We start from the raw sequence: 12,786 nt of genomic DNA, 5'->3' as shown, positions 1-12,786 counted from the left end.
TGAAGATGCCATTGCAACACAAATAAGTATATGCCTTTATCTAGAATGAAGATACTGTGATGACAGCAAGATGTAAATGCAAGTAAAGCTGCTTTACAAGAGACCACATTTACTCTGTGGAAGCCCTCTAGTAAGCACGCCTTTCTCTGTATGTTGGGTCCTTTTGTCCATCAAAGCATTCACCCTGCACTGCAGCAAGTCTATCCAGATACCAAATCACTCAGTTTCCAAACCCTGCACTGAATGACTGTTTGTCATGCAGAATGGCCCAGCTGAGCAAGATTTGCATCACGCTGAGTCAAATCCTCTAACTGAAAGTTCTGGCTATGGGCTAACATTTATTCCCAGCACTTGGTGCACTGAAAGAAGATTTAGCTAGGGATTCCCACACAGGAAAATATACAAACATAGTTTTACAGTGTTACATGGAGGGAGACTTTCCCCAGTGTACCTACCTGTGTAAAAGAATCCTGCTCTAGCCAGTTGCTCAGGATGCACCTCAGTATATTGTGGCCAGCTCTGAAAAGTAGATAGTCTCATCTCCTCTGTTCCCATCTCTGGGTATTCCGGTTGATTGGGAAGGGCTGTCTCCTCACTGTCTATCCTCTGCAATAGACTGAGGAACTGCCCATCCACACAGTCAAATATTTCCTCAAGAGGAAACACTTGTTGGCTCCCAACATCCTCACCACAAACGAATTTACAGGAAGGGAAGAACTTCAGGTGCTCTACTATAGGGCAATCACCAGGTACCCAATCCTTCAGGATGCCACCACAGCAGAAGCACTGTACTTCATCTCCAGGACCCACAAAGAAAAAGCCAGCCTTGGCCAAGTCTTGGGCAGACACAGGTGAGCTATCTGGCCATTGCCAAAAAGTTCTCAGTCTTCTTGCTTCATTCCTCATGATGAACTTGAACAGCTGGCAACGAGCTGTCCTGAGCAGAGTCTCCTGCGGCAGGGCTGTGTCCCCCATGTTCCTGTTCTGAAAGAGAGGGTTAGACGAGCCAGAGCACTCAGCTGGATGCCTGATGTCAGGCAGCATCAGGCCGCCAGCCTGCGTCACGCATTGTACCTCCCCACAGCTCATCCCGATGCACGTTCTGGAAAGCTCGTGGTCTCAAAGCCAAGCTCGTTCCTGAACTGCAACCCAATCAGGCACCTAGTGCTTCAACGCTTTGCTGCTTTCCCCTGAGCTTTTGCTGAATCCTCACTAGTCTCTGGAGGGAAGAGACTAGCACTTTCTGACCTCCTCTGTCAGTTTACAGGAAAGATGCTTGCAGGAACAGATGGCGGGAGAGGGCGAAACCTAGGCTGCCCCTCCGGCTAAACCAATCCAGCCCTCAAACTGTGTGACAAATGCTCAGTCATTTGCTCAGCCTTTAAACTGATGTTAAAAAGGCTCTGAACTTTTCTCGCCCCTTCTAAAAGCACATTTAAGAAACCGTAACAAAGTAGAGAACAGCCAAACCAAAGCAAACATTATCTCATAATGTCTAGTTTATAGCCAAACATTATCCAGACTTCTGGTAGGTTTTCCATGACTTTATTATGCTAATTAAATACTGAATATACAGGAATATCTCTTCTGCAGAAAGCAGTCTAGAAATAGTTATGCCCAGTTTCTAGAGAGATGTTTTCTTAAGCTAAAGAGAAAGACAAGACATTTTCTGCCTGTGGTAGTTCTATATGAGAAGAAGAATAAAATTAAGGAGTTACAGAATGCCTATCTAACCCCCATCCTACTTACCCAATATAGTAGCCCCTTCCCCTATACCAGTAAGCTAAGTTTTAAATTAACTACTGCTTCCAATGCTTTCTATATGACTGGCAAATACACTTTCAAAGGTCACACAATAACACAACTGAGAATTAAGACTGATTTAACTAATACCTGAGAAATTCCTTTGAAGAGAAGTCCCTACACATGTAGATAAGTGTCAGGTACAAGCAAATCCACTTTCTAAATAAGTGCTCTGACAATCCATTCACCATCTAACTCAATATGTCACTTCAACCCAGGGAAAGGCAGATTATACTGGTTATCAGAGAGCTAAGCAGGCAGATCCAATATATCATACAGGTATATACTAAATCAGGAAGAATAAATGGAGATAGACACATATATACCCCAAAAGACCCAGCATTATAAAAAAGCTGGTATACAAACAATATGGTTAAGGTGAAAACCATTTTGCTGCATTCTTTCCCTTTTGAATAGGCACATCTACCCCATAGTAGGCACAGTCACAGGTGACTGTTGAGAGACACTTGGCTACCAGCATCTCTGCAGGACTATTTCTCCCAGATAAGCACTGCAGCACATTTAAGGGAGAAAGTAACAGAACACTTTAGCTGCAAGACCTATAGGCAAAGTTGATAAATGCTCAGGCATTCCGTATTTACTGATATTTTAAAAGCAAAAGATAACTTGCTCAGTCACATGCCTCTTACAGTATAAGAAAGCAAGAAAAAAGCAAGCAGAATTTTATTCTGTAACTATAATCACAGAAACCAGCGTTGTAGAGAAAACAAGGCTCTAAATATTCATTTTAGGAACTGTGTTTTCACTTACACTGAAGCAGTTACTCAAGAACTATGTTCCCACATAAAGAAAAATCCATACAGAAAGAACAACAAGAAAAGCCCTGTTACTCACTGATATACAGCAGAATTTAAAGACTAAGCAAACACATGAGCATGCAGGGCATCAGCCTGCGCCACTCATTTTGCTCTCAGAACTCAAACAGGCAACAGAGAGACTTCCTCAACTAGGGCAGTTTTACAGTATCAGTTTTGCTCTAGTCTTCTGCTCTGTCAAAGCAAAAAAACTGTTATTCCCACTGAACTACAAGTGTTGCTTTCCACTTAGGAGGCAAGCAAAAGTTATCACAGTTCACAGCCAGAGAAAGGAAAGGAGTTATCTTATGCAAAACCCAAACAGCTAAATCAAAGCTTTTTAAGTAAGAGGCATAACATAGGAGAGCAAACGTGTGTGTATGCATATATACACACACACACACACTTTTTTGCTCATAGAGAAATCCACTATGGTTTACCCATGTTAAAGACATTTGTATACATTCTACAGAAGATCCAACAACCCTGACAAAAAAAATCCCCCCCCCCCCAAAAAAAAAAAATTGGTATTTTGAAAAGCTACAACACAACTAAAAGCCAGTACTCTCCCACAATCCACTACTCATACCTATTTAGTAATACATTTTCAAAGGGATATTGCAGTTGACATCAACAATTTCCTACATTTAGCAAGACAGAAACTAAAAAAAGAGCAAAACTTATGAGCGCACACACGCACGCACCCCTTCTGATAGCTAAGGCACTCACACAAACTTTGAGCTACTTTCTTCTTCTCTAGGTAATGCAGAGGCCTCTATCAGAGGATTAGAAATCCTTACGATACAAAAGTGATTCCACCTGGCAGGGAAGCAATTTCTAATGCTTAATTTTCCCTGATTGGTTGGCTTTGTGTTGAGATCCTCTATCAGCTCAATGGTCCAAATTTCACCTGCCTAAGCAGGTGTCACAAGGGAAACACATAATGTTACTCCTCAAACTTCCTCCAGGATGTAGTTGTTTGAGCAGCTAAAAAACAACAAGGCCTTGTCGTGTGGTTAAAATCTAACATATCTTCCAGTCACCACATCTTGAATCCCACCAGATATTATTTGCAATCCTCTTATTTTGTTACAGTAGCTTTGCTACTCTATCAAGTGGCTGAACAAAAAGGTCTGAGGTTGCTCCTTCTCTTTAGTACAGCATCTCATAAGCATACTCAGCTTTTCTGTTCTGTGTTCTAGGATCTCCTAGGAAAATCATTTTTAGTCTCTTTTACAAGACTTATTTTGAGTTAGCAGACATGACTTGGACCTAGAATGTTTGTCCTTATGTAGAAACAAAACATATTTAAGCACTTTCAGAGACCTATGGATAGCAGCTGAAACAAATGGTAGCAGCAGCAGCGAATATGGCATTGCAGTACTGCTCAAAGGCTCCACCCTGGGATGGCCCTGCTGCACATTCCCAGCATCAGGAGCATCAGCATGCTCCTGATTTTGCAGATATGAAAGCAGTCTTCTGGTGTGCATTAAGCTGTTTAGAAGCTTGAGAGAGACTATCAAAGGCTCTGTCCCATTTCCCTGTCCCTAAAATAAAGACTATTAAATTTTCTACTTCAGAAGTGCGTCCTAAGGATTAATTAAAGCCTCATTCTGATGTACATTAAGATCCCTTTGGATGCTGGCAACATAATGGAGTGCTTAAGTGGACAGGAAATACCTCTACAGCAAATATACACCCACTTTAAGACTGCTTTCCAAACCTACAGTGAAACAGAGGAATTTTATTGTCAACTAAATCAGATCCAAGTATCACTGATGCATTCAGATACTTTGCGGGAGTTGCTTATGCCTTTCAGAACTGCAGCAGACGACACGGCTCTACTCCACGCTGGACAAGTGCGAGAGCCTTGGGAACACCAACGGCTACTGGAAATAAAATTGTTCTTAGTAGAACTACTCTTTCTCTGAACTGTTAATGTTTTGTATGGCCATGATTTTCTCTTTATTTTCTACTGATATAGTCACAGAGATGAACATAATCCTATTCTAAATGGGGATTGTTCAGCCATAAGGTACAAGCACGTTAACTACGCTGGAGCATGTGTCATATGGGGGCATGACAACAGTGCCCTGTAAAGATGATGACAGCCCTCCTAGCCCTTTCCGTGATTCTGTGACTGTATAATAACCTATTACTATAAATTTTTCACCTTGCTCTCACATATGTTTTGCACTTCATAATTTTCAAGAAAATGTACTTTAAAACTAATAGACAACAGCAACAAGAATTTACTCATGGCAGCTTGAATGACTTACGTGGGCTTTACCTCAGCAAAAGACAGTGACTTTTTTTGCTTCCATTGCATCTCTAAAATTTGAAATCTTTCTTTGCTGTTCCATGGTCATAATTGAGAATGAAAGATTTTAAGGTCAGTTTTGAAAAGTAAAATTGTTTGTAAATGTGTTATCTTCCACTACTTCTCTGTTTGAGAAGATAAACGTAACTACTTATTCTATACTATGTGCTTGACAAAACATAAACTATCCAAGTTAATACAGGTGCTTCATGCTTGTAAAAAATAAATTCAGCTTTCTGTTTTTTTAGAAAGAGTTGTAAGTCTTTCTCTTACAGGTAAACCTATACAAACATTTTAATTAAAAAGATTGGTGTTGGCATTTTCTCTTTTATATTTTTAATTAAATACACTTTAATGAAAAACTTGTCAGCAGTAGGGGGCAGTGCTTATTTGCAAAGTTTACAGAATTTTGTAACATGTGAATCTGGTTTTTATTCTTCCACGATACAGTTCCTCTCGTATTTATTCTCTTGACACTGACCTCTAATTCACAAAATTTGACCAATTCTGGCACTATTAGCTTTGTTGTTAACATATTATTCTTTTAACTTCATACAAGCTTCAAGATATGTTTAGTATTTTCTGTGGGGAGACCCTCATGCAATAGATTTGGGGGGATCATTTCATAAACAAAGGAAAGTTCAGAAGAACCAGTGAGACGACTGTAGCAGGAGAACATGAAGTGGCACCAAGTCTGCTGCAGAGAGAAACTAAAAATAAGCCAGCACACTCCAGAACAAATGATGGGGTTTATTTTAGAAGGCTAACAATGTTTGACAGCATTTAATGTATTACGTAACGTGACATATGCAAGTAATATTGTCTTGTATTGTAATTATGTATAAATGTTAAGATTTCTGTTTTCAGCAATTTCTTTCATTTTCTTTTTAGAGAATAGAATGTCCTACTGAACTTCTGAACATTCGTTAAACCAAGGAGGGTAATAAGCTAAAGACAAAAGAAAATATGGGAATCAGTAAGCATCAACAGTCCAGGCGTCCAGGACAGTTCGGTGATAACAAGTGGAAATGTTACCAGCCTGCCCCCAAGCAAGAGAGTAAATTCCATGTTGCTGAGCTCGTGCCAGGGCTAACCAGAAACCTGTCCTAGCCAGTGACTTGAAAGTCTAAGAAGAAAGGAATGCAAACATAACTAATTGAAAATAGTTAATTGTTACTATTGCCCTGATTTCAAAGGAAAGTAATCAATAAATACAATGGCCAGAGTATAGCTGGAGATAGTGTGAAGAGCCCAAAAGGCTGAAGTGACTGGAACCTCTGGAAGAACTCCAAAAGAGTTCAGCATCTCTAATCCTGAGGCTCTATGCAGCCGTACTATGATGAAGCTGTTCTGTTTGATTTAGTTCAAAGACAACTATTGTGCTTTCACTGATAAATTAAGAGTGAATAAAAAACTCCTGAGGAAAGAGGCTTTTGTAATAGAAAAGAAAAAAAATAAATCACATCACTTGGTATTATCTATGAAGCCTAGAGGCTGGGAATAGGAATGCAGATGCCATAGCTTGCCACTGCAACTGATGTGTAAGTGGGCTCAATATCGAGGAATTTTATAGCAAAATTCCTGTTCCCATTTGTCCAGAACCACCCTTAACCTCTCCGAGAAGATAAGGATCTATTTTTTGAGAAGAAAACAGGATTTGGCTCAGACTTGGTGGTATAACTGCTTGCCAGGCTGAGGCAGAGTAGGTAGCGTCATTCAATTTGTTGCCCCAGAAGTAGGTAACTGCTTCTGTGACTCCATTTATGGCCTTGCCTTTCCTCTTCTGGCTGCCTCTTCCTTGTCTATCGTCCCCGAGCTCCCTTCGCACTGAACAGCCAGCTGGTTGGCATCATCCTGCAGCGAAACACTTGTGCTCTGCTGCTCCCATAAGAGCTGCTGGCACTCTATTTCCCGCATCGGTAAAATCTTCGGTGGTGCCTGTCTGTTCAGCCCCAATTCGAGCCTTCCAATGCAGCACCGAGGGACCGAAGAATATTGCTCTCTGTTGACATGAAACTCCAAGGCATTCATAAAACAACTCCACTGCGGAGAGGCAGCATGATGTAACCCAGTGAATAATGACAAGGCACATCAAAAAGTGACTGGTCACACCAGAGAGAAACACAGAGCCATTCCCCTAGGGCAAAGCTTAAAAGTCTCACTTGGCTTCTTCATTCAGCTCAAGGTGCTTCTTTTTTTTAACCATAACAAGTACTACTATACATTGAAAGTGCTCTCTTCTCTGCTTGCTTATCAACGTTTCCCTCACTGCACTTTCCACCTGATGGTTCTTTTAATTCCTCACTGAATTTTTCAATAATAATGAAAAAAATTGACACATTTACAACAAACCAAATCTAACACATTAATAACATAATAAAAGATTTGTCCCTTCAAAGATGCTTGGAAGCCTGAAATTCACTGCTAATTCAGGAAGCCTGAAAAACATAGCTATAAAGTAAATACACATACAATGAATATATACTACCAGAACTAATACACAGGTGAGTAAACAAACATATGTTTTATTAAGTGATTTCCTAAGGATTCCACCCTTCCAGCCTCATCCTCTAACTCTTATGGTCTCCACTACCATAGCACCCCATTGCCTCAAAGCATTATGTATTGTAACAGTTGCAAATAGCTAAAAATGTAGCTTGCAATACTATTCATAAGAGTGCTGAGAATCAAATACTATTAATATACCAGCTCACAGGAACAGAGCACAGTACATACCAAAAAAAAAAAAAAAAATCTGCAAAGTACAGCAGATATTCAAACAACCAGTAGAGGAATTGGCCTTAAAATCCTGCTGTGATTTGAAAGAAAAGAAAACATGCTAGGTTCCTTGGAATAAAGAAAACCAAAGTGTTTCTGCCATAAGTCACTACTCTGTTTTATTCTCAGTTTCACAACATCAAGAGTTCAGCGTCCAGCTTGTTATTTTTTTTAAAAAAAGTCCGCTTTGTAAGGTACAGTGGATTTAAAAACTGTGTTTAGTACTTTTTCAAAAGGTAAAAAATAGAATTTTTGTGGAAAGTGTTTTACTTTTCTACATGGCTTCTGAAGCTGAAAAATTCAGGAGTTCACTTTCAAAGATATTTTCTCTTTATTTCTTTTTCTACCCTTTCTCCTTTTTGCCAGTGAATACAAACATTAGGGGGGAAAAACAGAAGGAAAAAAAAAGCACAGAAACTAACCCAACCCATTATTTACTTTATTTTTGTTCCCCCCCAAATTTTGAACGCTTAAAAAAATCCCTGAAGAATTTCAATACTGCCCCAAATTTAATGAATTATCACTCTGCTGAACAGCAGTAAAGTGCTTGAGTTGTAGAAGCTTCCATGGTCATAAAAGGAGACTAGGGATATGATTTACAGTTTAAGGAGAGAAGCAAAGAGCTAAGAACAATTCCCACAGCTAGCACTGAAGTATGAAAGATACTGCCTTTCTTCCTCCCTTTCTGAGCAGGATCTGGCTGACTTTCTCAAAGATCAGTCATGCTTTGCCTTCTTTGCGCCTGCCTCTCCCTCTCACCCCTTCAACCTTTCCTGTTGCCCTCCGATTCCAACGGGGAAGCGTCTCGCAGTTGCGCTGCATTCCCTCTACCAACTCAAAGCCCAGCAGGAGGTACAGGGAGCGAAAGATGGTGAAGCCTCACCTAAACTGCGTGGCATTGCTACTCCAGATTGTTCAGGAAAAAAAACATAATGAAGCTCTTCAGAAAATACTGCTATCAGCTTGTGACTAATGTATGTTCCACCATTCAGCCATTAATTACCTTTAAAGAAGGATTTGTCAGGCATTGTTATGAATCTAATGGAGCTCATCCCATTTTTTAATTGGTGGAAAATCAGCCGTCAAGGAACATGGAACATCTAATTTTCCAATTAAATTCTGCCATAGCTTGGAACATGTTTATACTGCACAGAGATGTGCCTAGCTGCCTGAATATTATTGGGATGACAGGCAAAAAGGTATATTCTTGAGCTATTTACACTAGCAATCATCTGTTTTCCCTCACATAAATTCACTCAAATAGGTTGATTTTGTCTCTCTACCAATAATTGATAGCAAGAATGACAAATGAGGAAGATGACAGATCAGTCTGAAGGATGCTGCAGAATTCTGAAGTGAAAAATGGGTGACCCAATTTTAGGAAGTGAGCAAAACCAGATCATCCTTACAATTTAATGGAAACTAAATGATAACAGCAACAAAGAGTTGCCAGTGAAGATCAAGAGGAACACTTGGGAGAGCTGTGAGGTCAGCCCTTGCTCTGCTGAGCTTCTTGCTACAGCTTTACAATGAAGTTGCCGTGTAAATAACAGCGAGTCTGTGATGGTGATGGTATCTATTCACTGGCCACACTTTGGATAAGATTTCCCTTCTCATATTTTCACAGAACAGCGGGCCAGTGACATGAAAACAGAAAAGAAGAAAATATACTATTTTTGTGTGTGTCTGCCTTTATTTTTCACCCTAAAATGATGGAAATTAAAGCGGGAGCTATGCTTCAGTTACATTCCATAAGAGGAACAGAGAAGATTCCAGCATGGTAATGTTTAACCCCCTGCTTGAAAGCAAACTCCCAAATTTTTGCTGCAAAAAGGGCTGCAGCAAATCCCTGTAATATCTAAGTAACAAAAATGATCTTTTGTAATTCACACATTAGCTCTTCTGAGATTTCAGAGCATTAACCAAGGAGGAAAAAGTTAGCCTTACTTTTTGTTACACTAGGAGAACATAGGACCATATTTCGCTCAACACAGCCAAAACCAAACAAAAATCTGTTATGCTGTACGTTATAATGTTACTCTCCAAGAGTAGGCTGGGTTGAGGTAAAATGATTCTGTTTAGTTGATATCATTCTGAATATCGTTTACATCTATATGGTTTAATACAGACTTCTTTTCTTATTCGTTTAGTTTCTAAAAGATTGTGTATTTCTTAATGGATGGGCAAGATTCCTCTTAAAGTTACCAGGAAGAAGCAATAACTCACATTTTCCTGATGCAAAAGAAAAAAATATTCCCACAAATATGGAGTTAGGGACATTAGGGGTGTGTGGGGGGGTGCGGTGTGTACACACCTTAATAAGCTCTATCTTTGAGCCTAAAATAATACATATAGTCTAGTAGCTATAATCCCCTATAACACAGGATCCTGAAGAAAATACGGTTCTAACATTCTGCCTACACCACAGTCATGGCGAGGATGATTCACAGTCACATAGTTTCTATATCAAGACTAGTGAACATACACGATCACATGGACTTCAAAACCATGCCCACCACCCAAGCACCCAGGACAAGCCTTTCTTTCTTTCACACAGATGGTCCATTCTCATCTCATGCTGCTTGCTTTCTCCTCACATTTCTTTCTGAGGCTCTGCTCTTCAGGATAGCCTCTCCATCTCATCCAGGGACTCTCAAGAGCACAGACCTACTAACTTTGCCCATAGCTATACTATATGGCAAACAAAATTAAGATGCAACAAGCCACTTATTACTTGCAACCCAAGCACTTAAAATACCTCCAGGTGCTGGGCATTAATGCAATAATCTTTCTTCCTTACCTCATGGTGACTGATCAGAAAAAGGACAAAGGGAATTCATTTCAGGGAAGTGGCCCAATCTGTTTCTATAGATCGAGGTATTTTATCAAAATAACAAATGCAAACCTCAACAATTCTTGACCTTCTGAAGACAGGGAAGACTGTTTCTAACTTTAACTAAAGAAAGGTTGATTGCATTGTTTGATATCTTTCATGCAGGCTAGAATTTTCTACTCTTACTCCAAAAAATTCAACATAGAAATGTTACAAGCAGGACTTTATAACCTCTGGAACCACCATCTGATACGTCAGAGTCTTAACTAATTTGGTCAGAATTCTAGGTACCTGTGTAAGACAGTAATGAGACTAAATTCCAACATCACACAAGTTGGTCCTAGGCCTACTTTAGACATAACCCAAGTGACAAGAGAATAGCTCCATTTCACAGTAGGTATTCTGTTGCTTAGCATGAGAAACACCACAGGAGGGGAATCCTGACTGTACCAGAACTGAGGCATAACCTGGATATGCCCAACCTCCACTCAGACTTTTGTTTGGAGAAATATGGAACACAATGGAAATTATTTGTTTTCATCAAATAGTGATCTAAACTAAAACTCATTACTAGGTATCATATATGTTGTTACCTCAAGCAATTACACGTATTACACGCATGTTGACAGCCAGATTTAGATTCATATTTTCTCCTGTACGTTCTTATACCGTTCACATGTGGTAACCATATGGTGCCTGTTTATGTCAAGAAAACTGCAAACAAGAGGCATGTTCAAAGGAAAAAGAGACTGACCAAACTAAATCTCTGCAGGTATTTTGATACCTTCAAGAAAAAAAATACGAGGTTTCTGGCCAATTTATCGTCAATTACTTCCATTTCCTAAACAGACATCAGACCCCTCTGTTACATGGTAAAAGATAATTTCAGTAACATATTATTAATCACTGATAATTCTTTGTTATAAATCCTGTTACCACACTGGTTCCCAAAGACACTGGACAGAGAAAATCATATTCTACAAATCTCCAATAGCTGCTGATTATCTTCTAGTACTATTGTTGTTCAGAAGAGAGATGATGTTTTATTTTTTCTGGCCTAAGAGGCTCCCAGTCCACCACACTCTATTTGGGCACCAAGTGAACTACCATTTGCTCTATTTACAAGGACAGTAGGACAGTGAGGCCTCTGAGTACTACTACAATATAAATAACAAGACAGCAGCACAGTGCTGATTCCTGTTTCACCATGAACATTATGGTTTAGTCATCAGAACTGAAACAGATATGAAACAGATTATCATACATTTTTCCATGTTATAACCAGTAATCTAAGAAACTACAAGGCCTTGGGAAGGGCAAGGGCTGTCTTTTTCTTCTGTGCAGTGTCTATAAACTGTCCCTTGACCCAGGGACATTAAGCACCACCAAAAAAACTAACAAGAACTAGCAACAATTCTGGTCATTAGAGATCCCATCCATTTGGAAAAAAAAATGTGCAGGAAGAAGCAGAGAAACAACTGGAATTCAAATGCTAGAAATGAAAAGGGCATTGCTTTCATTAAATCCAATTTCCCATTAAGGAAATGCCAAAGTCTCCCTAAAACCTACTTCTATTCAACTACTTATACGCAACTTTGGCATAAACCAGCACTGAACACAGCTCTGTGCGCATATTAAGGCTTCACTTCCCCCCCTCCCCTCGGCGGGGGATCACAAGCCTCCCCGAAAACCACCGTTTTAATTCTTGGCCCCGCTGAAATCAACCTAAGCTCTGCTAAGGGGGCCACAGCCTCACCCCGCGCAGCGGGAAGGACAACGGAACGAGTTAACCTGACAGAAAGCCAGGGGCAGAGCGGCCGCGGCGGGAGAGCGGCTGCGGCGGGCGGGCACTGCCGGCGGCTCCCTTCGCCCCCGCGCCTGGGCGGCCGCGACGGCGCCTTCTCCTCGCGCGCGGGCCTGCCGCCGCCATTTCCTCAGCGGCCAAACGCGGGCGGGCCAGGAGCGCGGCGCGGCGGCCCGGGGGAGGCCAGGAGCTGCCGCGCCGCTTCGCTCGTCCCCGAGCGCGCCGAACCGCCCGACTCGGAGGCGACTGCGGAGGCTGTGAGGGCTGGGGCGGCGCTGCCGCGTCCCGGCGTGCGGGGAAGGGGAGGGGAGGGGAGGGGAGGGCAGCCTCCCTCGGGCCGGGGCTACAGAGCCCGCGCGCCGCCCGGCGCACACCGGGAGAAGGGAAGCGGGAAACGGTAATGGCGGCGCCCGCCGCCCCTTCGGCCCTGCTG

At 41.2% G+C, this 12,786-nt stretch overlaps 1 protein-coding gene across 5 annotated transcripts in view; it reads right to left on the bottom strand.

Moving 5' to 3' along the window:
* Positions 1-12,777, bottom strand: part of BIRC7 (baculoviral IAP repeat containing 7) — a 34,329-nt gene extending 21,552 nt beyond the window's left edge. For 3 of the 5 annotated variants that reach the window (XR_010391949.1, XM_026092853.2, XM_026092852.2), the window contains exon 1: positions 456-12,777. Coding sequence is in view for 4 of the 5 variants with exons in the window: in XM_026092853.2 (XP_025948638.2) it covers positions 456-1,089 (634 nt within the window). In the remaining variant the exon portion in view is untranslated. The remainder of the gene's footprint in view (positions 1-455) is intronic. The other 2 variants (XM_026092855.2, XM_026092856.2) reach the window with 2 other exon arrangements.
* Positions 12,778-12,786: the final 9 nt, after the last annotated feature.

The sequence above is a fragment of the Dromaius novaehollandiae genome, chromosome 16 (genome assembly GCF_036370855.1).
Source record: "Dromaius novaehollandiae isolate bDroNov1 chromosome 16, bDroNov1.hap1, whole genome shotgun sequence".
Lineage (NCBI taxonomy): Eukaryota > Metazoa > Chordata > Aves > Casuariiformes > Dromaiidae > Dromaius > Dromaius novaehollandiae.
This window is presented reverse-complemented; position numbering and strand designations above follow the sequence as displayed.